Consider the following 27,581-nt stretch of genomic DNA (forward strand, 5'->3'; position numbering starts at 1 on the left):
TTCACTTTGATTATAAATTCAATCACCCAGCCATTTAGATAAACTCTGTGCCATAAAAACACACACTTAATCCACAATTAACTGGCTTTAATGTAATGAGTTGTGGGCTTTCATTTGAGGAGATGCTGATTCACCTCCTCCTCACCCCATTTGGACCTGGTTCTTAATAGTTGATGTAATGATTTTAAACTTTGATTGCATCAGACAGCTCCTTCAGTTCATAATGAATGACTAGCTTGCTAGCTTTCAAGACTAGCTAGCTTGTCTTGGTCAAAATTGATAAAAAATCCTCCTCCATGTAAGGGATCATCTGGTTTTTAACCCTGAACTTTTTGTTTTGCAAACCTTTGTCAATCCCTCATCTCCACCGAGGAATTCCATCTAGGAAATCCCTCATTGCCACCGAGGAATTATAGCACTTACTGCTGATTTACTGCTAAACATTGTTATTTAAAAACAATTCAGATCTGATCTTCTCGCTGGATCAGGCATGAATTGGACATTGACTTTTTTGGGCTTTGTGCTATATTTTGTTAGCAGTGTGCTGTAAACCTTTGGTGCTCAGAAAACACTTTTTTATACCGACTGGTACCGGTAGTATGACAACCCTATATTTTGTTATATTTATTAAATCAAATGGGTATTCTTCTCAAAGTTGTGACGTTTGGTTACTTGTTAGCAAAGACAAAAGAATGCATACAGCTTGTTATCCTGATTTCTGATGGTAGATAACGGTATGTTTCCCACAGTGTTTTCCACGGTCCTCTGAATCACCAAAGCATTCTAATTGCGACCAGACCTCCAACAAATGACCACAGTGCTGTTGAGGATGTATTCAGCAGGGCATGTTGGCATATTTTGACCACACTTCAGACAGCTCTATCTGCAGTAAAAATGCTTTTGTTTAGAATGTTTATTAAAGATGATGCATGCTGTATCCAAATTTATACCTGCAGTCTTCCACACCATTTTTCTGCTATTGAAATGCAGGTGTGTTCATTCACATCTTCCACTTATTATTTCCTGAGGCATCTCACACTTTTCATTTGTATCATATTATTTTCTAGGCTCTGAGTGCATCATTGATTAGATGCCCTAAGCTTCTCCCAGCATGCTCCATTCAGGCATCTTTATCATCATCAGTCATATTCACAGATGAGCTCACCTAACTCAGCCTTCCTCATAAAAAAACACAAAATACATATTTCCAGACCAGTTGGAGTGAACACTCGTTCGTCAGTGAAGCCCTTATGTTTAATATTTTTTAACATTAACAGTTTAATATCGGTTGGTCATATTTATTAATTAATTACTTAAAATACATGACATGACAAAGGCAATATTCTGTTCATCAAGTCAACAGTAATTGGGGGTTAGGGTCTGACATCAAACCTGATGTGATATGTTTTGAAGTGAAATATTTGAATATTTTTGTTATACACATGTCATTTAGCTTTGGTTTTATTCAGAAAGTTCTTTAGATGCTGTTAAAAAGGGGATTGTACCAGGATTTTTTTAAAGCAAATATTAAACTGGACAATTTTATGTAATCTTATTCCAATTTTGTAAGAAACCTAGTTATGTTTTAAATTGCTTTGTTTTTGCCGTGACAATAGCAATTGTTGCTGTATGGCTAAATAAATAAATGGTCTCTATCATGTCCTGAAAACGACAAGTACTTCATACCTTTACACATCAATCATGACAAATTTCATGTCCCTGTTCTTGATGGTATCTTAATCACACGCTAGAAAGAAAACCCAAATGATCCCATGCTATATTGAGTCGCAGGATAATTAGCATGGGTCTAGGTTAGTGTGAGCTCTGTGAATGGGGCTAAATCTGATAGATAATTTTTTCACAGTTAATTAGGACTCACAGAATGTCCTTTTTCTGTCCAGAGTCATTAGTGAAGGTCTAACTCTGTCCTCAACCTCATTAACTATCTGTCCCAACCGTTCACCACATTAGCATCCGGCTCCAAAAGGTCAAGTGTTTCTCCGGTTTCAGCTAGTGACATTAACTTCTTTAATGCAGCCATTAAATTAAAGTAAAGTCACATTTACCAATACAAGGTTTGAAATCTGAAAGATTTGTGATCTGTGCAGGACAGATTGATGATTGAATTAGCTCTTATTGATGATAGCTATATCTTAATAATTTGAATAACTATTATAATTCTGTGAGCATCCACTTAAGTCGTGATGCAAGAAATACTGTTTACATGTTTCAATTGAGAACAACATCTGGCATCCCAAAAATATTTTATATTTTAAGGATTCATAAAAGTGAATCATGAACCGTGAGTGTGTTAACACACTGTTTATTGTTTTCTTTTGGCATCTGATAGACCTGAACCTGGAAACAGTGATGCGTGATGTCAGACTTGCAGTGTAACTTTGCTGATTTTCAAAAACATTTCTACCTTCAATATTTTGTAGTTTTACAATGTTGGTAGAATATGTAAATGAGCAGTGTTTACTGTGTTACCTGGACCAAAAAAAAATCATGTTTATTTGTCAGTAAAAGTGTTTGAAAGCTCCAGGACTTTCATGAAAACTACAGATTATGAACAGTCAGATTGACAGAGGGTTATTAAAAAAACTTTTGCAGTTTCAGATTTCATGGGGTTATGAATTGAGAAATAAACTTTTCCTTTAGCTTTTGATATATAAAAGGTAATCATAATATAAGAATAGTCCAATAAAAGCTTTTATTGACAGCTGGCTCATCAAACGAGCGATCTCTGAATTTGGAAAGAAGACCAATGCCTAATTTTGTAGCCCCGCCCACCGATTTGCACATAACACTTAAAAGGTAATCTATGTCGTGCTAAACTGGATCGAGCTACCAACGATCTGTCATTAAATATTTGTACAGTGCCTGGTTGTGGAAGAAACAGTCCCTGCAATAGCTTCCTTCGGATTCCAATATTAGGAATGCGTGGCTGAACTTTACTTTTAATGAAGATCCAGCTCACGCGGGTAAGACATTACGCATTTGTTTGGTTCATTTCACCACCTATTCTTTTGTAAACAAGACATGCCGAGACTGGATTCGGAATGCAGACAGAATGAGAATAAAAAAGAATTCTGTGCCTTCTATATTGGATCTGACAGGAATACACTTTTGTAAGTAAAAATGTTTTTTTTTTAAATGTGATAGTATTGTATTGTTACAGATCATATGACATCTACTGATTAGAAATCAACATAATTAATGATAATTTACCACACTGTCACAGGCTGGAGTATCCTTTGTATTTGAGGTGTTGTTGGTTCATTGTCCTGCGATTCGGGATCAGACTCTGGGTCGAACATGTATGGGCAAAGCATTCTGGTTGCCATTTTTCCACATTGGACATTTTCAAAACAATTCCCCACGTGTACTGAAAGGGGAGTCGAAGCACATTATAATATGCAAAACTGTCATCCAGAAATAGCAGTGGGCATTTACTTCCAATTCTTCAATGCGGTACGGCCATAAAAACCAGGGTAGAAAATAGCCTATTACCTATTTATTATGATGTTTTTGAAAAGAACCACACAAACGTCATAAGTAGACCTCAGACAACAGCTAGTTCATGACCCCTTTAATTGGCTCTTATCCTTTTCAGAGAAGCGCTGTTTTTGTCCCATATGCCAGTGTTAACATTATAGTGGAAAACTGGTAGCTAAAAAAAAGTCTTTGCCATAATACAGTAGGATTTTCTGTGAAATTTGTAAACTTTGACCAAATCTGCAGACTAGCTCTTTCAGTAACTAGTGTTGCACGGCACTGCAAATTGTGATATAAATGTAGACAAAAGTATTGTAGTGAATTCCAGCTTTAGGATTAGAGGCATAATTCAAAACATGAATCTAGCCCTTAGAAAGTAAATGTGCTTTCTTTGTTTTTGGTGTCAGGACACATTTCTACAGTTAGGACACATTTCTGCAGTCACAATGGTACAGGTAGTGAGTTTGTGATCAAGGGAAGAGAGATCATGACTCAACAGAGCCAGATCTTCTGAGAGAAAACAACAATCAAACAGATTCATTCAGAGCATGACTCAGATTTTATCACAAAACATTTCCTTTTTCGCCGCAGGGCTCAGGAAAAGGTAAAGTAAGCGTGGTAGGAAACTGTGTGTTGTCTTTTAGTCATCAGATGTTATGCTTTTTAGCACAATTATACATTTATGAGAGCGATATTGTTCTCAAGTGCATGTGGGTTAATATCAACCACGTCAGCAAACTATTTGGCAGAATCTGATTCACTTGATTTTCATGAGACATTTCCTGTGGGTTCATTTCAGGATCCACTGTCCAGTTATCACTTCACATCATTTGCGTGAATTTTTTTGTCATCCACCACCATGCTGGGTTCCACTTTGATTATCCGCTCTGTAATTGTAGCAATTCTCTGTTGGCAAGACGAAGCGTTACATAAGCAGCATGATAAAGGGCCTTGTGGATTTGTTTATGCTGTACGAAGTATATAAAATCCCACAGTGCCTCTGTCTCTGCTTGCATGGGTCTGACAGAAATAGCATCTGATAGAACAAGCTCCCCTGCCCCGATGGGTTAAGGCTGAGTGGGCCGACGGTGGATTAGAGCTTCCCGTAGCTCAGAACTCCGGGTAGGCGTTGGGCTGTATTTCGCTCCAATGCTGCCTGAAACGTTCCCATATGATTTCTGAAGGATCACGTGACACTGAACACTGGAGTGTAATGCTGCAATTCAGCTATGCCTTCACAGGAATCAATTACATTTAAAAATACAAAATTAAAATAGAAAACAGATATTTGAAATGGTAGTCATTTTTCACGATCTCACAATACTTTTTTTTACTGTATTTTCAACCAAATAAATGCAGCATTGGTAAGCAGTAGATACTTCTTTTAACAACATTAAATAAATCATAATTATTACAAACTTTTGACCGATAGTGTATTTGATTGACATGCGCACACACACAAACACAATTCTAAACTTATAGCAAGTTGTTTGTCCATTTCTATTGCAATGGCAATTCTTTTAATATGTCAAAGAACATTTTCATGCGCTCAGTTGAAAAAAAAATGCGTAGAACCAAAAAAAGCTAAACTTGAGCAAAACAGAAAAAATGTCTGAATGCACACTGAATCCAAAAAAGACTGAAGTCTAGAAAAATACTATATTTTATTTAATCAATTGCATGGTGCAAAAAAGTGCAAAGTGCAGGTGAGTTAAAAACATATTCTTCAATTTGTAGACGGGATGATACATCGCCCATCTATCGTCACTTCAATCTTGCTAAACATTCTTTGTGTGACATGAAGTTCTTGGGCATCGAGAGGATTTTACCTCATAGAAGAGGCGGAGATAGAGACAAGAAATTAGGCTTGTTCGACTTCATACAGTGTTGCACAGACCGATCGGCGGTTGACTTGTAGCAGTGCATGCCGGTTCTAAATTTTGGCCGACGTGTCAACAAATTACCGCAAGAGAGATTCGAGACCAGCCGGCTAATGCGGGTGCAGATTCTCAAAAGGGGTTGCACAAGCTCTGATGATGACACAGCCGTTCCACGATTGGCCGGATTCACTGCATGACAGCTATCACGTGTTTTTCGTGTTTATTCTAAAACCTTCTGTTCCACTAATGCTCACAAATCATTTTTTTACATCAGTAGCCTAAAACCTCTATTCATGTAGTCGCAATGTTATATTGTCATGTTTATCAAACTAAAACGGATAAAAAACGTAGACCCCACTTCAATAATAGTGTAGGTTTATGTTGAACTTTATTCTTATACAAACAGACTCTGTATTAAGCAGTACATAAAGTATTGAATGAAAATGTCTTCTGAAACATCTGTGTATTTGACAAATATTGCATTTATTTAACTTCAGCTGTGATAGAGTTTGCAAATATAGCGTGAACGTCACTACGAGAAGCAGAAAGAGTGGAGACTTCATGTCTCCGTTTGCAGCTCCTCCTCGCCTACACGCGGCTACTCTCGTCGCTCGAATGCATCCAGCCGCAGCCGATGTCGAACAAAAAATTCAAAGAAACAAGAAAGTTTAAATTCTTCATTCATGCCACCAGGAAATAAAGATTTAAGTTAAAAAAAATCCAAAATGCCTCTCTTTGTTAAATATTTATTTCCTGATGGCATGAATGAAGAATTTAAACTTTCTTGTTTCTTGTAATTTTTTGTAAAATGTATTGTTGTTTTCATTGCTTTGAATCTATATTTCATGCAGTTTGTATTATGTTCAGTGCTTTTCAGACTTTCCTGCTGTGATACTTAGAATTGATAATTGATTGTTATTGGTGTTAATTGATGATTGTGCTAATTGGGTTAAGCTGATGGCTCTGAATTGCTTGTCTTTCTAGAAAGAGGGTGATAGTTTGTTGCATTTTGGGCGCTGAGGATGGCAATCTGCTGAAACGTCTCCTCAAGCTCCTCTGTTTTTAACTCACCTGCACTCACTTTTTTTGTGCCATGCAATCGATAAAAGAAATGTTGTATTTTTCTAGACTTCAGTCTTTTTTGGATTCAGTTTGTGGTCAGCAATTTTTTCTGTTTTGCTCAAATTATTTTAATAGAAAAAATGTTGTAAATATCACCCCATAGTGATCTGTCAGCTTCTTTCATTATATTTGGAGCATTTGTATGGTTAATTGAAAGCTCAAAATAGTTTGTGGAGGATTCCAGTCGAGGCCATGGGATGATTTGATGATTTGGGATGATAAGAGAAATGCATTTGTATTTTATATTCACATAATAAATGATTTTCTTATTGTATATTCTTTCATTTGCAATTTTGCATCTCACATCTTAACTCTTTCACCGCCATTGATGAAATTTTCCACCATTTATGACACAACGCTTCCCCAACCACTGACGGAAATGTCCAGCGATCCATGTTCTAATTGTTAAGGTGTGCTATTACGCATCTTTTGAAAGAGTACAGAATCTCCGGATCAAAACACAGAGAAAGAAGCAGAAACAAGCGATAGATGCATTGTTTATTCACGTTGCAGTCTTTGGCAAAAACTTGTTTTTCTTTGCTTTTTGTTCCAAATGTTGCTCTAAAAAAATAATAATAATCAAACTTACCCACATTCAAGTGTTGATAAATGATTTTTTTCTTTTATTTTGGCACTATTGATGTTAATATTTCCTATTTTCTAATTATAAAGGTCTGTGTAAATGTATTTAGTAGCTAAATTTTTGAGCTTTTGCTTTGGCCCAATAATGCAGTACAGCATTAATGATTCAGACTAGCTCCTAAAAACTTGTTTTAGTGAGCAATTGAACAAATAGTCTGTGCTAGAATGCACCAGCCCATTGTGGGGACATTTACCAGAATGTTCAGTGATTATTATAAATGTTGATTGTAGGCCTATGTAGTGATATTGATAGTGAGCCTTTGTGTGGGTGTTGATATTAATGTTTTTATTCATTGTGAGCATTCTTCTATTCACTCTTTTTTTAAGTTTTAGTTTTGCTTATAAGTTTTATTTTTATTTTATTTCACATACTTTCATCGTTAGCTTAGGTCAGCTCATCAGGTTTGCGTAATCCCTATTCTTAATTACCATTACTAACCAATGAGATATTTTGTTATGGGCATTTTTTCAAATAAACTTTTTCATGGTATTTTCGTGGCTGCTAGGATGTACCTTACATTTCACTATTTCAGTTAAACATTTAACACAATAAACAGTATCCAACAAATGATGAATGACTCCTTTCCCCATGCTGAAAAAGTGTGAAACAAATACAGTGGCTTTCAATGTGATGGAGAGCGAAGCTTCAAAATGAAACCGTAAACATGTGAATAATGTAGTTCATAAACTAGGGCACATTAGAAGAGTTCTGAAATCCGTCTGGCTACACCGCTGCTTAGATTGATCTTCACTGGCTTTCTCAGGGAGCTCTTTGCTTATCTGATGCATTTTTTACCATAGAAACTTTTCAATTGCTCAACCCCGAATTACCCAATAAATACACAATACTTTATGAGCTTGTGTGACACTCTCTCATATGGAAACATAATTCTAGCAAATTGAATCCTGCATCACCAACATGGTCGAACAACATTGAAATACCACTCTTGTGCCATTTTGAAAACTTTTCATATTTTATCTGAGACTAAACTTGCACATTTAAATTGAACCTATTGTCATTTACTCATGTTGGTCACTTTTATTGTTCCTTTTTTGACATGTGACTTATTTTGTAAATAAATTAAGTCTTAAAAGGGACATATTATGCCCCTTTCACAATATTTAATATAAATCTCTGGTGTCCCCAGAATCATACCTGTCAACTTTTGGGCGGGGCTATAAATCCTCACAGACCCATAATAATAATACTTTTAATTTGTACCTGTGCTCTTCCTACTTGTATAACAACTTAACAAGTAGGAAATATACATACATTGTTATCAGTTTGCACAGCATAAGTTATGAATTATATATAGATTAATCCTTATTAAAGGTAGCCTACTGAAGTTATTTAGTCAAGAGCAAAGCATATTTAGTGAGCAATTACTTTAGTTCTTTACATTGTCATTATAGGTGGTTACTGTCACTTTAAAATATCTTCTGCTGTCGCGGATGTGAGATGCTCAGTTACAAAAGTCGCAGTTATTAAACGCGTGACTGTCCCCCACCTGCTCCTCTTCAGAAATATTAAATTCGCTGTCCCATTGATCACGGTATTTACATGAAGGTTTTGTTTTCTTTGGGCAGGAGTGCCTTCAGTTTTACGTCCATCATCCGTCTCTGTTTTGTTTTGTTTTTTCCCCGCGTTGTCACTCGTCATCTGACCTCACACACTAACCTTGCAATAACGGCAAATAGGGCTGGGCGATAACACGATAACGATAATTATTACGATATAATTTTCCTCGATAAAACGATAACAATAGTTTGATAAATTCTCTATATAATGCTTACGCGTTATGCGTAATGCTGCGCATGCATATTGCAGACCGGGCTTCTGGGTGCTGTTGTTTACAGTCAGTAACTGACAGGCTTGGAGGATTGGAGTGAAGTGGAGCAATAAAAATGAGCGATAGTGAAGAAAACTCAAAGCTCACCGGCAGCCGATTAATGAGCACTGCGATCAAATTTTACCTCAGATGAAATTCTGGCAGTGTCAGAAGATTTGGCACACAATCCAACAGTGTGACTTCTCCTACGACGACAGTCAAATATCTCAGTTTTTCAAGACAAACTATGACCAAAACGAGAGCTAGAGATTTCTTTGTAGCCAGCATTTCAGTCCCGCGTGTAATGCAGATCACTGTCACCAAACACGTCATTCATTGATGATATAAAACGCCGGACGAGTTTTCTTGTGCGTGTCCGTTTTTAGCGCGCCTTCACTATCGTTCAGTCTGACATTAAAGGGGGGGTGAAATGCTGTTTCATGCATACTGAGCTTTTTACACTGTTAAAGACTTGGATTCCCATCCTAAACATAGACAAAGTTTCAAAAACTAATGTTGGACGTTTGAGGGAGTATTTCTGTGTTAAAAATACTCCTTTCGGTTTCTCACAAGTTTCGGAGAGTTTTTTTCGAGTATGGCTCGGCTTGACGTTAATAGACCGGAAGGTCCTTGTATGGGCCGTACGGGCTCTTCTCCCGGTAGGGTGCGCACGCGCGTGACTAGAGCGAGAGAGGAAATGCACGCCCATAAACAATCTCTCAGTTGCAGATCCAGTCGTCCGTGAACACTTATGTCGCGCACCGCGCTCCACTTTATTCCTATAGGTAACATCAAGCGTCTTCAATGCTTCAGCACAGCATTCCGGGAAGGCAGCGCTGCATTTGAACCGATTTGAACGCAGAAATGACGGGAAGCTTCACAACATTGCTTCAGTCGCATCGCAAAGTGGATCTCCACCATTCACTGCTGTCAGGACTTCACCAAATCATACCAAAGAAGTGTGTTTTTGACGGAGCGGTCCCAGCGATAAAGGTTCGGTCCTGCTTTGAAAGCAGCCGGTGAGTAAAACTGCTTCAAATGTCTGTGCTGTTGCTTATCGTCGCGTGAGTAAACATCAGTAAACGACACGATCGCGTGCTTCGTCATTCAAATGCGCTAACGGACTCCATTGTTGTTCTGTATAACGTTACACTAGTCTGACGTGCAAAACTGTTTTACTTGCTACTGCTAAGGTTTAGTCTCATACAATAGTCCATAAACCGAATCGTCCTCATAAACTGCGAGTAAAGACACACAAATGTTGACAGGCCACTAAATACAGTCCATACCACAGAGACGGACGTCCTGCTGTTGCTGTTTCTATTTCAGAATACTACTTCCGAATTAGATTCTGGATCTATTAGCTGAGCTCGATAGCCATGGGTTTGTCCACGCTTGAGGACGTCACCGCTTTGCGCATTCGTCATTCTTTAGCTCCGCCCACACGATACGCCTCCAGGCGCTCGGTTTTTTCCGGAAAGACTCGGTACAGCCCATATTTCTTTTATAAATATAATAAAACTAAAGACTTTTCGGAGATATGAAGGATGCAATACTACTCTATAGGTACTCAAGATTGACATGAGATTGACTGAAACTGAGTGTTTCACCCCCCCCCCCTTTAATGCCAACTGAGATCTTACAGTGTGACATGGCTTACATGGAGGATCATGTTCGTACAGTCTGACAAGAGACATTCGCAAAGGATTTTGAAAAATCGCACAGTGTGCAGGACCCATTAGTCAAAGAAAAACTTTTATAGACACCAGGCTCAGCAAACGGTCCTGTGCTTCATACTTACGCCACTGCGCGATGAAACACACACCTCTACAGCACGTGTAATTTAGTAGCCCCGCCCACCGACTCTTTGAGCTGTTCGGCCGATCACAAGCCAGCAGCAATAAACATGTGGAAGAAGATAGCAAGCAAGATATTGTGGAAGAACACAGTCGCTGCATAAGCTTCCTTCGGAATCAGATCATAATATTAATAAGTTCCAGCTCACATGGGGAAGACAGTGGTGTTCACTTCATTTCACTGCGGAATCGTTTGTAAACAAATCTGGGGTCGATGCTGGATTTGGATCACACTTATGTGAGTAAAACGTGTTTTTATATGTAATAGTATTGCACTGTTATAGATCGTTTTGCTAATGTGTACGTGTCTAACAGAACATAGCTTTAGCACGCTGGACTCAGACACGTATGGGCCAGGGCTCACAAACTAATTAATCTCATTATATTTCGTTCTTGTTCTCTCTCTCTCTCTCTCTCTCTCTCTCTCTCTCTCGAGTTGACATCTCGGTTCGGCTTATATCGTCTGATCTTGCGGGCTATGTGTAATATAAAAATAATAGTCCAATCAATCGCGCGTCGATGAGAAATGAATCATTGTGTTTGTTTGATAAAGACGTTTATGAGCCCTATGGTCAAGAGAATCATTCTGGTTGCCGCTTCTCCCTCATTCTCTCCTCTCCGTCATGTGAACTGACAGCGGAGCTTAAGCTCATTAAATGTGCAAATATTATTCAATCCTAGCCGTGGGCGTTTAGTTCCAAGTCTCCAGTGCTGCACGCCCATCAAAACCCAGCGTTTTGGAGAGAGCCTCAAAACCAGTGTAGAAAATAGCCTATTACTTATTAGTTATGATGTTTTTGAATGTAAAAACCACACGAACATCATTAGTTGACCTCAGACAACAGTATAAAATAATTTAAAAAGCCAGATCATGACACCTTTAATCCATAAATTGTTATATAGGTGCTTGTGTGGGAATGTAAAAAAAGGAAATTTACAATGTTCACCTCTACTTTCTGATGGGTTACAGGAAAATTATTCAGCTTTGCCACATGCAGGTACAATGCACAATAAAAGTGTGTTATGAATTACGCATAGGGTGAGTGTTTTCGGGGTAAAACTTATGACATAGCTCTAGTCTCTGTGAATACAATCAGTGACTATGGTAACTTTAGCCACATTACCCGTACAGCATTCTGGAAAGCTCATTCAGAAAGGAAATTTGCAAACATTCACAAACTATGAAGTGCCATTCATATTTGTCTGAAGTTAGAGCATGAAGCATTGGTATTGACCCATCCCTTAGAAACAACTTTTTCTCCAATCCAGCAAAGCAGTCATGCGTAAAATTATTTGTGCAAATATATAACATTTTAATCACTTTCTTCGGGACCATTTCCTTCAAAAATGTATTTCGAACACGGTTTCCTCAGTGGCTCAGATGCAATGGAGAAACTGGATACCTCCAATTACAGAAAATTTGTAATGTTTTTTGGCACATATTGTAATACTCTTGGTAGCTAATACAGCGAGTAAACAGAAATGGTGGTCTCTGTGCTTCTCACTCAGGGGTGTGTGTGTGTGTGTCTATGCTAAAAGGGCAGATCATTAACAGTCATGCGTGTGGTTTCCCTACTCTTACGTACACTGTAAAAAAATTGTGTTGCCTTAATTTTGAGTTTATTGAAATTAAAAATTTGAGTTGATACAATGAAGGAAATTTGTTTAATAAATAGAACCTCAAAATATTATTGTATCTGAACCACATAAAAAATGTGATAAATCATGAAAATAGCAGAATTTGGCATGTTTCACTGTGTCATCAGAAATAAAACACACAATTACCCAATATGCTTACAAAAACTTTTATTATTTTAATAAAAATTGCCGAATCTCAAAAAATGTTCATTGTATTAACTCAAAATTTTAATTTCAATGAACTCAAAATGTTAAGGCAACCAGGTAACGTTTTTTCTAAATAATTTTTTACAGTGTAGGAGTAGGGGGAAATATGAAACAGCGTTTTACGAAAGATTGATAATGATTGATGGGGATTACAAAAAAGTATTGGGTGGATTTTTACCATTATAGGCTGGTTGTTAACACACTGGACACACAAACCTTATAAAAGTGAATTTTGCATAATAGTTCACCTTTAAATAATTTTTAATGGACATATTAGAAAACCGTACTTGTGATTTCATTAAAGGGATAGGTCAACAAAACAAAATTCAAATTTTATGTTTATCTGCTTACCCCCAGGGCAAGATATTGGTGCCTTTTTTCTTCAGTAGAACACAAAATGAAGAGTTTTAACTCCAACCGTTGCAGTCTGTTGATCATATAATGCATGTGAATGGTAACATGCATCTATGAGAATAAAAATACATTAACGAGTGATCATTTCTGATAAGTGAGGTACATTGCACACTGACCTCACTCACCGGAAGTGATCGCGCGGTGAAGGCTGTTGGACATAGTGGTGTATTTGAAGTAACAAATTATATAAATACTGTTAAGTTTCTTGCACTAACCAATCGGTTTGTGTCTTAAGACATCAATATGTCTTAACATATTTGTGTTTCTACTGAAGAAACAAAGTCACCTATATCTTGTATGCCCTAGGTGTTAGCAGATAATTTTTTTTCATTTTTGGGTGAACTATCCCCTTAAGACAATGATGAATGATATAGTGAAGAGCTGCGTCATGTCCTGTGTTGTGGGTCACTGACAGATAAAACAGACTGTAACCGATCAGTGACAGATAGGTCCCACCAGCTCTTAGAATCCATTAACCGAGGTGACATTGCATTGCTTTGAGACTTTATCTATCTCTGCAAAGTGAAAAGAATATTGCAAGCCATTCAAGGGAGCACTTGGAATCACTTTGCACTTGGTACAATTATTTGGCCCAAGAACTCTTCCAGAAAAAATACAGCCATTGAATGGAATAATTTGTTTAAACTATGCCTTTTTTCAGTGAACCTTTATCTTCCTGCTGCAAATGGTTTCAGTTATGGTTTCAAAAAGCTGTCCATTCACATATGCTTTGAAAACAGGTTTAAAATTTATATAAAGAGTTAATGTGATAACTTGTACTTGTCAGAGTAAAAGACTACATTATCACTCTTGACTGAACATTGAATGCTGTGATTTTAATTTATTGTTCACCTCTTTGAGATGCCCATGTACTAATTACATTTCAGTGATAATGAAATAAAGCCTACGCAGAATAGTTGGGGAAACGTGACAGGCTGTAATGAATGGTGAAGACAATAGGAGAGGTGTCATATCATGTAATTTCTTTATGATAACATTTAGGTTTTACTATTCATGTAATTCTAATGGCCAGTAGGCTGTCACTGTATTGTGTGGTTGTAGCGCACTATGAAGACAGAGACCTCTCTTTTCTCCATTCCGAATCTCTGTTCACACGGATCTGCGAAACTGACAAAAAAGCAGTATTGTGCATGCCAGGCCAGTAGTTGGCGATGTCACTTTGTAACACACAGCGCAAAGCGTAATATGCATGCGTTAACATGTCATACGCATGTGCATGATGTCACTGCTTTCAACAATTCACATCGTTTACAGGCATCGTTTTCAAAACCTTACACTTTGAAACCCATTTTCAAAAGCTTGCTTTTTCAGGGCCCCAAAAAGCCATTGTCATGTAAATGAACAGCCAAAAACAATTATTTCAGTTTTCAGTTGAAAATGGTGCCGTGTTAACATAGGGGAGAGTGGGGCACAATCTAACATGGGCTAGTTGTAACACATATAGTTTACAATTTCCACACATGCCAGGATGACAAAACTTAGTGTATTTACTAGTTCCCATATCAACATTATTTAGAGAAAAAATTCTTCAAAGTTTACAAACAATATTTGGAAGATATCACTGAACATTAATGTGGGAAAAAATAAATACTCTGAACAACAAGTTTATTTACATAAACTGAAAAAGTCAAAAAGCGTTTCCCCTACTCAAAGGGAGCTGAATGAAATACAGGTGAAACTATAGTGACTGTGGAAACAAACTAGGCCATGATCAGTAACTATAGAAAATACTGTTTTCAAATGAAAATGAGTACTTTCTATGCATTTTTGGTTTACACAGAACCAATAACAGTATGGTATTCAAAACTTTGAAACCTGTTTTCAAGTGTTTGCGTTTCCAGGTCCCCAAAATGCTGTTGTCTTTTAAATAAATAAAAGACAACAGCATTTTGGGGACCTGGAAACGCAAACACTTGAAAACAGGTTTCAAAGTTTTGAATACCATACTGTTATTGGTTCTGTGTAAACCACAAAAACGCAGTTCAAAGTTCAGTCCGAAGGCGCGTACTGTTTATTGATAAAATGGCATCGACAAATTTGGTCTTGCGTGAATAATACAGCGTTTTTAGTCAGATCCTTGTGAACGTGGATCACTTTGACAATGCTGTCGATTGTATGTGAAAAGTGCAAATTAAAAACTTTGGTTTTACTACACCGTTGTCATGTAAAGGGGCCCTAAAACACAATTAACCAAACATACTCCTGACATAGGCATACATTTCATGATTTCAGGTCCTTGTAAAATTAAGACTGGCCTGCTCAGTCTAGCAAAGTTATAAATGGAATACCCTTTGACCTACAATGTTTGCATGGAAAATAACTACAAAGGTTAGAAAGGATAATGGGTCATTTATACTAGGAATCCAAGCATTATAAAGAGGCATGTTTCTTTGAACAGCAGTCTTCTGTGGTATTACTACAGTTAAAGCTCTGATACACAGTAGCATCTTCTTATTTTTTATTATTTAGCTCTCATTGAGTTCCATCTAGTTTCATGTTGCTGTTTTCTTCTATAGAAAACAGCAACACGTAAAAAGAAGGGCATGTACACTCATAAGCCTTGTTTACTTTTGCCTGGCTCTGCAGTCTGCTCTGCGAGCCTCCACTAACTGTGCATGCACCTCCAAATGGATGAGGCATTTATACTTGACACACTCACCGCTGTACTATTTTTTTAAACGGCAGGTGGCAACTCTGAATAATTTTCCTGTAACCCATCATAAAGTAGAGGTGAATTTGCCTGAACAACACTCGTCTCGCCTGGTGTTGCTGAATGAATGAATTTCATTATGTATAAGTTGTGGATCAAATTGAAGGACAGGCATGCCAATGTTTGTTTTTAGTACACTTCACTAAACCTATACACTACAAAAGTATCAAAGAATCATGCAAAACCCAGTTAACTAAAATCTTATTTCTAAATATATGATAGCATATGTATAAAATGTATGCTTGAACAACTACACTATAAAAAATATTTAAAAAATAAGTTACCTGGTTGCCTTAAAATTTTGAGTTCACTGAAATTAAATTTTTTATTTAATACAATAAACATTTTTGAGAGTTGACAATCTTTATTCAAATATTATTAAAATATATTGTAAGCATATTGGGCAATTGTGTGTGTTTTATTTGTGATGACGCAGTGATACACATCAATTTTCATGATTTATCACATTGTTTTTTATATGGTTCAGATACAATAATATTTAGATTTTCTATTTATTAAACTAATTTCTCTGTTGAAGTTTAAAACTTTTGGATCTGCCCAGAACATCTCTGGATCTGCCCAGAACATCTCTGGATCTGCCATAACCAGTCGCTAACATTTGGTTGTGACATTTGTCATCTTAAACTAGCGCAAGGCATCAATGTCATCATTCTCAGCCACTCCCTCTGTTCGCTGATTGGACCGGTTAAAATTTGACCGGAGAAAACCAGAGAATATACCGCAATCCCAGAAAGAGTACTGAAGGAAAACAGAAATGAGCGGAGTACAGAGTACAGATTACAGAGTACAGAGCCGGGGGGTGTAGGGTATAACACACATTTTTTCAGTTTCAGCCAATCTCATGTTTATCTTTATAGAGTAGTAATGTATTCTTCATATTTAAAAAAAAATAAAGTCTTTAGTTTGATTAGATTTATAAAAGAAAAATAAGCTGTACCGATTCTTTCAAAAAAAGCAAAGCTTTGGAATACGTGCCGCGAGTGGAGCTAAAGAGTGGTGTGTGTGCACGCGTTACAGTTTATATTGCTGTAATGGCCCACAACACATTTGTTGTTATCCAAAGCTCTTAGCCAGATGGCCGCTTGTCACTCTAATAGAGATGTTGATCATATTTCTGTCGCATTTATCAATCATGGTAGTCAAATAGAATTACTTTTGGAGACAGTCCAGACATGTCCACTGTGTGCTGTTATGCGGTTATTGATTGTTCCTTACACAATGGAAGGCGAAAGTGTACTATTAGATCTACTTTGTTGCTTTCATTGAGTTTTTATAATATTTATAATATGAACTATATATAAAGGCATTATTGAGAGTTTAGTGTGAATAGTGTCACAGTGAAGTCTGTTTACATAAAGTTATTGTTTTTGGTAAACTTTGGAATACAGCACATTTTATCCTTTTTGGAGCTTAACAGTTGTGGCAACCACTTATTTTCACTGAATGTGGGCTTTTCTGTTTTTTATGTAGAGAAAATAAAATTTGGAACAAAATTGTAAATGATGACAGAACTATCCCTTTATATTATTTCCAAGTCTCTGTTCACCTCCATTAGTGTGACCTACATCGGAACCTCTCCTGGCTAACCTTAAAATAATACACCAATGCAAATGCAATTTATCCCTTGCCACCTGCAGTGTGTGGAAATAAACAAATCTATCCTGTGTAGCCAAATAAGAGCACATCTATTATTTCATGCAGCTCCATACACAATCCACTGTATGTGTCTAATACTGTGATCAACCGCCATGCAATGGAAAATACTTCTGTGAAGAAGCTCCCATACATTCATATATTTCACTTCAATCATCAGTCATTTTTTCAATCATCAGTCATTCAAAGCCTCAGCTTACATTTTTTTTGGAAACTGAGCTGGGGGTCTCATATAAACAGATAGTTGGCTGAGGCATGTAGAGATCATATATTGGTTAGTGACTCTTTTTTATAGGTGGAGCATGTCTAAGTGTTGTTTGTTTTATTTTTAAAGGTTTTTACCTTTATTGTGACTGGAGAGTGAAGAAATTACACTGTTATATTTCCATCTAAAGTTACTATGTTAACGTTGAAACTGAAATATTGTATAAAACATTTGCGAATAAAGCAACGTTTCCATCTGTGTGTTCTAGATAACAAAATGATCACTTCCTGGAAATTGGCACAAATATTGGAAATAAAAATGGAAGTTGGAGCAATCAAGGAAGCCACTGTGGCTCTTTTTTCATATATCAAATGACTTGTGCCTCAGAGCGCATAGATGAAAGGCAATAGATGCTGTCATGTTATCTGACAATCAGAGGCGGATACCTTGTGTACACAACCGTGTGAGACAATTCTAGGAGGTTATTATACCCAAACATTTTGATGACAGGCTTTCGCTCAGGCATTTCAGAATGACCAAACCAGCTTTTGAGATGCTGTGCAATGAAATTGGTCAGCTGGTTAGTCGTTTTTTTGTTGTTGGTTTTTTTTGCTTGCATATCGAAGGATTCATTCAGTAATTGTTTTTCAATAATAGTTTATGCACAAGATTTCTTATCGGATAAAAAGCATTTCTGCCTTAATTGAGTGCAACCCTTTTTTATGCACATCTTGGCATTTCCTTCCAGCATTTTTTTTATGCAACATCCCAACATTTACATAAAAATAGGTAGATCAAAAAAAAAACATAGCTGTTGACTAGTGGATTAGATCAACAAATAGTAACATAATAATAATAATAATAATAATAATAATAATAATAATAATAATAATAATAATAATAATAAACATTTTATTTAATTATTCACTTTTTTCATGTAGACATGTCTAACTAAATTTGAAAATAGATTGATTTTTCTGTGTGCATAAAAAATTGTGTATGGGACTGGAAAGTGTTGACATCAGTGAAGGTAATAGTTTAACTGATCTTGTACAACATTTATTAATCTCAGGGAATGTTCATTCATTCTTTCATTCAATAACTTGATCATTTGTTTGTTTGTGTTCCCTAATATGCAGAGTAAATGCTTCTTATATTTCTCTAAATACTGTAAAAAATAAAATACAATAAAAAAAATCATAGCCATTAAAACACATATTCTTTTAGAGATGTATGGATTACCAAAGATTACCACATTTATACATGGGTCAGTAACATGATGTGCATATTTTTGTGTCCAAGTGCATTATTTCCTTTTAAATAATATGATAAATTAATGACATGCATTACTTTATTCTATAAAACCTATTTAGCAAGCTTGTTTTTAGTACATTTAGATAATACATGAAAGGTTCCCATGGGTGGACCTTTTAGTGGGAAAACTATTTAAAATATTGCCTTAATAATAAAATAAAATTACTTAAAAACAAATAATATGGCATCCTTTTAGTAATATTAACACATTTTTACGAATATCAGTAGTTTTAAAGCTGTTGAGATCATTGAAAAACTTTTAACCAGCAATTTGTATATTTTCAAATGTCAGAATGGCACAACTGCAAATGTGGGTCTTTTATTATGAATTGACAAGGTAAAAACTGTAAACATAACAAACAGTAAACAGGTTTGTAGATTTCTCTCAAATACTAGATTCCCCCCCCCCCCCCCCCAGGTGGTACAACTACAGTACACATACAACTATTTTGTTGTACCAGCTGACATAAAAAACAGTACAAAATAATAATTATTTAAACATTTAATAACATAACATTATTTTAATAACATTATTTAATGTTATTTAACAACTGAAACTTGTTCATGACTTAAAATTATGCATTACATCAGTTTTAAAAAGATTGGGGAACAAAAAAAAAACAAAAAAAAAACCAACAACCTTTTTTTTTAAGCCTTATTTGTCAATGACCCATATACAGAATGTAATACTCAAATACTGTGTGCTGTTCTGACCCCTCTCTTACCCGGGCCATCTGTCCAGTGAAATTATGCCCATGTACCTGTGGAGTGGAATATCATACATCCCGGTCATTATAAGCTCTTTACTGTATGTAAGACTCCAGAGGCTGAAACTTCATCACCCGTCATCTCTTATTCATTAGAGACGCTTATTATGCAAAGCACTGATCAGTTCCGCTAAATGCTTTTTGACCCTGGAGAAATATAAGAGAAAGGTAAGAGAAGATACTTTTATTTATCTTTATGTATTGTAGCAAACGTTGGTTTTTGCTCCTTCTCTTCCCAATTATTGACTCGTGTGAGTAATGTGTTTTATGCACATAACAAACAATAGATCCAACATAATTTACTGCCTCTCAAATGGCAACAATAGTTTAACAGTAAATCTTGATAGTAGTTTTTATACTTGAAGTATGGTTTTATAGCCTCCATATATTTCATAAACTTTGTTTTAGATGATTTTGGGGTCAGGTTAGATGATGAAGTCAGGTTACTTTAAAATACAAAGAAGATGCTCATTAGCTCTTACAACTGGACAGCTGTGTGTGTCACCTGATGTTTGCATTTAGGACAGAGCACTATGTTAATGTTTTTTGGACAGAATCGGGGGAGATAAATATGTCTATAAATGTAGCAATACATTTGAAGGGTTTATTGCAGAATGTAGTTTGAGGTGGTTGGATAAAAAAGGAGTCATTCAGAGAGATGCAGCACAGAGGTGTGACGTATAAGGACAGTTGTATCAGCCAAAGGTTAAACTGAGTGTCTCTATTAAACGATGCTCTCAGCAGAAACCCACAGGTGTGTCAGCTAATAATGAAGACTGACCTTAGGAATGAGTGGACTAAATGATATCATCAAGCTAAAATGTATATGCCACAGTGTCAACTGTCAAGCACATCTACTAAAGGACTGTTATGATCTAGGATTCAACATGTTATTTCAACAAGCTCCAAAAGGGAGCAGAATTTCATTGAGCTCCATGTTAAAATGTCTAACTTTACGGCCGAAAAAACAAACAAAAACAAAATATGTTTACAGCCTACAAAATGTGTTTTTTGTCTTTACGGCTATTTTTACCCTTAATGACAACTGAGGGGGGTGATTTTTTTTAAAAAATATATAAAGCCTTAAAGTTTTAAAGTTATAATTCATAATTAAGGGCATGGCCACTGAGTGACAGGTGAATTAGTTGTTTGTCTGCTGTCTGTTTGTCATCGTCACCTCACCTGTTCGTCACCTCAGCTCTTTCCACGTCCCGCCTATTTACCCATTTTCATTTATCTGGGAGTGACGCGCTGCCAAGATGGCAACAGCCTACTTTACACTTCAAAACTGCTCTGCAGAACCCTATGGGTAACATCACGGATACTATGTCCATATTCTTTTACAGTCTATGATTTAAACCTGGAAATATATGTTTCTGATTAAATGATTTAAATAGAAATACGACATATGTAAAGGTGACTATGTAACAAAAAGTTTGTTAAAGGTGTCATGAACTGTCTTTTTTTCTTTTTTATACTGTTGTCTGAGGTCAACTAATGACGTTTGTGTGGTTTTTACTTAAAATAACATCATAACTAATAAGTAACAGGCTATTTTCTACACTGGTTTTGAGGCTGTCTTCTGAACGCTGGGTTTTGATGGGCGTACCGTACTGGATCCACAATCTCTCCCTCAGTTGAGGGAGAGATTATTTTGAAAGCTAAATAAAGCTAATTATTTTGAAACCTAAATATTCTTAATTCGATTTTTTGCACTATATTGTGAACATTTCTGAATAATTTCTAACTATATCATAATTTTAGTACTTTCAGTGTCATTATTCACTATATTAAAATTATTTGACTGTGAATAAGAAACTGTTGTAAGCCCACATATCGATTTGCAATGGATAATACTTGACTACTTACTATATAATCCAGTTATGTTCTCGTTTATAATATTACATAAATAATCTAAAAATAGTTTTAAGGCTGGCTGCCATTGCCTAGTGCTTAATAAGTGTGACTCAAAAAATATGATTGAAAATTTCTGATGTGAAACTTTTAATGATGCCCTATTCGGTTCATATCCATAATGCCCCTAAAGCCAGCTATGGCTAGACAACAGAAATCTGTTATAATGAGCAAACTAAAACGGAAATGAAATTCTCAAACACAACAATAACAAGTAGGCCACCTGAGGGCACAATTACATTCCAAACCTCTTGTCATTCTTTGAGACGGCATAATAAACAGTGTTAATTGAGTGACAGTAGTGTCATGGTCCTGTTTTATTCAAGATTAACTCTTAGTCTGTATAAAAAAAGAGATGAAAATAAACTTCTCTTGGCAGTGTGGAGATGAATGTGTTTCTGCACTTATTCAAGTGAAATATGTTGTGAATATGACAGTGTCTGGTTAATTATCTTTGAGGGGACTCACTATAGATCTAATGTGTCTTATACTGTGCAAACTGTATATTCTATACCCTTACACTAATGTATGATTTATAAGCTTGTTTCATCATGGGGACCTCAATTTGTGCCCGTGTCAGTGTGCATTCAGGTTAAATTCCCCACCAGGGTAAAACACACACACACACACACACACACACACACACACACACACACACACACACACACACACACACACACACACACACACACACACACACACACACACACACACACACACACACACACACACACACACACACACACACACACACACACACACACACACACACACACACACATGTTGGTCTATGTGATTTACAGGGACTCTATAGGCGTAATGGTTTTTATACTGTACAAACCGTGTTTTCTATCCCCTTACCTTCCCATTTAGTATTTGAAAAGCTATAAAAAAACATATATTTGAAATATGAGGACATTTCAAATGTCCTCATAAACAACATTTATAGTGTAATACCAGTGTAACTTTTTCAATGTAGAAATACTTTATGGAACTGATTACTAGAGCTGCATTTATCTCAAATTAGCTTATTTGAAACATTTTAAAGATACAGTGAGATTTTTCCACTAGTGAAATGCTTTCATTTTTAAGTTTGTATAATTTACTCACGCTCCACATCATACAAGATGTTCATGTCTTTCTTTCTTCCTTTGAAAAGAAATTAAGGTTTTTGAGGAAAATATTCCAGGATTTTTCTCCATATAGTGGACTTCAATGTATTATAATGGGTTGAAGGTCCAAATTCAGTTTCAATGCAGCTTCAAGGGGCTCTACTTGATCCCAACTGAGGAATAAGGGTCTAGTGAAATGATTGGTCATTGGTCAGACGCGACTTTCACGTGTGACCTTTCCAACGTAATTACGTAATACGTGGCGCATCGCAGTGCCAAACATTTGTGGTTAAAACGTATATACATTTATTTAATTTTTTTTAAATTTTATGACAGATCGTTTCGCCAGGTAAGACCTGTATTCTTCGGCTGAGATCAAATGCAGCCCTTTAAAGCTGCATTTATATCTGTCAATTTTAATTGTGAAGTGAGCTACTTCTTTAATATTTATAATGTTCCCCCTTTGCAGCACTCAAACTGCAGCATTTTGCCCTGGTTTCACAGACAGGGCTTAGATTAAGCCAGGATTAGGCTTAAGTTAAATTAGGACATTTAAGTAGCTTTTATAAATGTGCCTTAGAATTTTTTTTTTTTTTTTTTTTTTTTTACTGATTTACCAAAAAAAAAAAAAAAACATATTTTAAGTCAAATGCCAGTGCAAGTTGCTTTCAGCTCAAACATGTGTTTTAGTCAATAGCCAATACTTTAAGCCTTGTTTGTGAAACCGGGAATTAAGTTTTATTGTAAGTAGTTGAATGTTGTGTTCATTGTTTTTATTTGTAAAAAGAAAACAAAAATCCGACAGCACATTACACGGCATCAACAGCTAACCAGCAGTTTTATTTATATCTGTTACATCCACTAGCTGTAGTGCCCTTGGTTACATTACTTTCCCATAATGAACTACACTTTCCATAACCCATTGCCTGGAATCATTATTGTTTGATCATTGATCAAACAATACCTGCCATCATGATCTGCCAACAGAAATCTATTCAAAAAAGGCTGCAAAACCGCATCTATCTGATCTGGGCCTAACTGCCTATAAACCCTGTTTATTCAATCACTCGTTACAAAGTCTTGTTAGTGTCACTCTGTATTTCTGAACGTTATTTCTGGTTTTCCCTCTCATGGTTTTGCTCTTCTTGTCTCCCTGGATTTCCCTGTTTACCTGTGTCTTGGACTTACCTGGATTGTTTGCCCTGTGGTTTTGACCCTCGCTTGTTATTACGATTATGGATTGCCCCAATAAAAACTACATCTGAATTTTCACCCAAGTCTCAGAAAAGTCCATTACAACATCAAATTGTGTGTGTATTGGTGTTTGGATCACAAGTGTGTATGGATGTAGATGCTTTATGGATTACTGTCAAGTCACCACAAGTCCCTAGCAGTTGCAAACCAGAATTTACTACTGTGGACTAATGTCTCCATGAGTCTCTTAAAGATTATTAGCATACACCGCACAGTTACACTGCAGAATATTTCTTATTACAAGAAACTGGGGACAGCAGTTATTTTATTGTTATTTTAATGTAAAGGTGCATTTTCATACAGAATGTTGCTGATAATACTGTTATAAAGACTGGAGCCAGACACTCTCACATGGGTAAATACTGTAAACTCGGAGGAGCTTCAGGTAATAAGTTCTTGCTGAGTAACAAACTAGCTTTATTTTGAATAAGCAGACAAACATTGTAAATCAAAGAAGAGCCGCTGATAGTTAGCCATATTATCTGGAAATTAGCATTCCATCTTCTGTTGCAATATAATCAAGGTTTTAATGTTTCTGATCAAACCTTTGTCAAGGTTTGATGACCTGCTCAGTGACAGGGTAACTGTTAAATAGTCTTCTAATGACAACATAAGCAGATTATCAACATTTCCAGACCTGCACAGCTTGAAGTTTCCCGGAAGGGAAGGCAAGCAAGGACTGTGGGCATTTTGAAAATCTCAAGGTTGTGAGGTCTGGATTTTATGATAGTAGAGGCTGACTGATTATGCAACTATGAGGGCAAAGTGAACTGCAAATGTCCTTTCTTCTCTCTGCTGCTGGATATTACAGTTAAGAGAAGGAGCCTTGAAGCAGAGCTATTTCTGTTCTCTTGAGCTGCTCTACAGTACATTGGTGGGAGAAGATGGTGTACCAAAACTTCATGTTCTAAGCCTTCATAACATTAAACATTAAACTGGGTGTAGATTCCCTAAAGTGCTTGCTTGAGATCCCGATGCAGTGTGTACCTGTCTGACCACCTCACTGTTCTCCTCTCCCCCTGTAGGGCATCAATATTGTGGAAGCAAGTAATGAAGAACTTCATCCCCCTTCAAAGCCCGGAATGTATCAACTGGACATTGTGTTGAAAAAGGGCAATAATCTGGCCATCAGGGACAGGGGAGGTATGTGCCCTCTTCACCACATTTATTTTGCTTTCTTTTCTTTGTGTTCTTTGTGCTACCTTGAAATGTTAAATTTAGTCAACTCAAATACCCAAGTTGTCACTTAGTACAACTTCACATTTCATGTTGACTAAACATATCATTGTAAGGCAGCCCGAACACTTTTTAAAACAAGTTGAAACAACAACAAAAATTTCAGTGAAGGTAACATCCTGAAAGAAATGGTTTAATTCATATAAGTTACTACATCATCCTTAGGTTTATGTATGTGTGTGTGTGTGTGTGTGTGTGTGTGTGTGTGTGTGTGTGTGTGTGTGTGTGTGTGTGTGTGTGTGTGTGTGTGTGTGTGTGTGTGTGTGTGTGTGTGTGTGTGAGCCTGTTTATGTGGTTTATGAGGACACAAATTTGTATAACTACATGGGTATTACACTGGTATTACTCTATAAATGTGGTTTATGAGGACATATCAAATGTCCCCATAATTCAAATGGCCTTAAAATCATACTAAATGATGTTTTTTTGAGAAAGTAAAAATGCAGAATGTTTCCTGTGATGGGTAGGTTTAGGGGCAGGGGCAGTGTAGGGGGATAGAAAATACGGTTTGTACAGTATGAAAACCATTACGCCTATGGAGAGTCCCTGTAAACCACATAGACCAACATGTGTGTGTGTGTGTGTGTGTGTGTGTGTGTGTGTGTGTGTGTGTGTGTGTGTGTGTGTGTGTGTGTGTCTTTAGTGTCTTTAGTGTATTTAGTGTATTTAGTGTATTTAGTGTGATGACTAAATGGCCACAAAAAAGTATATTAAAATCAATGTGAGATTCATAATGTTGATTAAAGGGGATAGTTAGATAAAAATGGAATTCTGTTTTAATTTACCGACATTAAGTGGTTCCAAACCTTAACGACTTGCTTGCATTTGTCTGTGGAACACAAAATAAGTTATTTAAAAAAATTTAGGTAACTAAAATGTTTTGATGACCATTGATCAGTTGTATTGTATGTACTGTATTGTATTGTATTGTAAAAACTAAAAAGTCATACATGATTAAAACAACATGATAGCGACTAAATTATGACAGAATTTTCATTTTTGGTCTAGCGTTCTCTTTACTTCATATCAATCAAAATAACTAAGACTAATCATAGTTGAACCTCTAGCGCCCCCTTTTTGTTCTGCTAACATTAAATGTTTTCTGATTCTGAGTGGTAAATTTTGCAGAGTGAACAAACAGATATAGACAAAGCAAGGCTAAATAGATCTTCTGCCGTGGTCACCTTGACTCAAGTGTATCTCAGCAGACAATGACTCCTACATTCCTGCCCATTACTCCAGACCTGCTCTGAGCTGCTGGTGTCAGGTGAGAGGATGGGCATTAGTGCTTTTGAATGGCAGAGGGACAGACTGGAGCAGTAATGGCCTCATTAGCGGCTGATGGATGGTGGCGCAGATCTGTTCATACTCCCTCTCTTTTCGACTCACACAAATAGACACACGCGCTGAAATAATGAGCGGAGACCTCGGCAGCTCATCTGCCCTGGAGACTCCGGCTTCTGTTGTGTGTGTGAGTCAGACAGTCAGTCATGCTCTCCCTTGAGAGGAATCCTGAGTAATCGTGAGACAAAAAAATCTCAAGCTTTCCTCCAACAATAATAGAATACACAACCGAGATTAAAATTATTCATCCATGTGATGTAGTTTAAAATTTGAATAGCTAAAATTTAACTTTGCATACATTTTGCAAGTTTTACTTTCAAACAAACTTTGCTTTATGCTTCTGTATAAATTACCATTCCAATGTGTATGATTATCTCTTTGATTAACTCCAGACACGAGAATGAAATTACCATGTTTATTAAGAATTGAACTGGCGCTCTCTACAAGCCAGTGACCACTGCTGCTTCTCATTTCCACTGTTTATCCAGTCTAATCAAAAAGGATATGTTTAACTGAAGGATTTTGCGGTATTTACAGTGCTTAGCTCAGCCCTGTGTCATAGAAGTGCATGCTGGTCAAGATCCCTAGTTATAATAATAATCATAATAATACATTTTATTCATAATGTGCTTTTCTTATACCCAACGTGCGGTTCATTTACACAGACTATATAGATAATGTTACAATGTGACCCTGGCTGATAGCAGTAATATTAATATTCCTTACGTTATTGTTGATTATTTACAATTCGCTAATATTACTAAACCACAGCTTACCAGCTTACCAAAAAAAAGAGAAGAATTTGTGAGTGAAATATGCAGTGACAAGTGCACAAACATTCTATTCAGTAAATCTGACTGGCAATTTAAGCTCTTTGTTGTACAACCCGAATTTCTGAAATTTTGGGACATTTTTAAAATTTGAATAAAATGAAAACTAATAGT

At 36.4% G+C, this 27,581-nt stretch overlaps 1 protein-coding gene across 6 annotated transcripts in view; it reads left to right on the top strand.

The window, feature by feature from the left end:
• mctp1a (multiple C2 domains, transmembrane 1a) overlaps positions 1-27,581 on the top strand; it is a 259,323-nt gene that overhangs the window by 100,716 nt on the left and 131,026 nt on the right. For all 6 annotated transcript variants that reach the window (XM_067438205.1, XM_067438204.1, XM_067438207.1 and 3 more), the window contains exon 2: positions 25,083-25,200. In XM_067438205.1, coding sequence (XP_067294306.1) covers positions 25,083-25,200 — 118 coding nt within the window. The remainder of the gene's footprint in view (positions 1-25,082; positions 25,201-27,581) is intronic.

The sequence above is a fragment of the Pseudorasbora parva genome, chromosome 3 (genome assembly GCF_024679245.1).
Source record: "Pseudorasbora parva isolate DD20220531a chromosome 3, ASM2467924v1, whole genome shotgun sequence".
NCBI classification, from domain to species: Eukaryota; Metazoa; Chordata; class Actinopteri; order Cypriniformes; family Gobionidae; genus Pseudorasbora; species Pseudorasbora parva.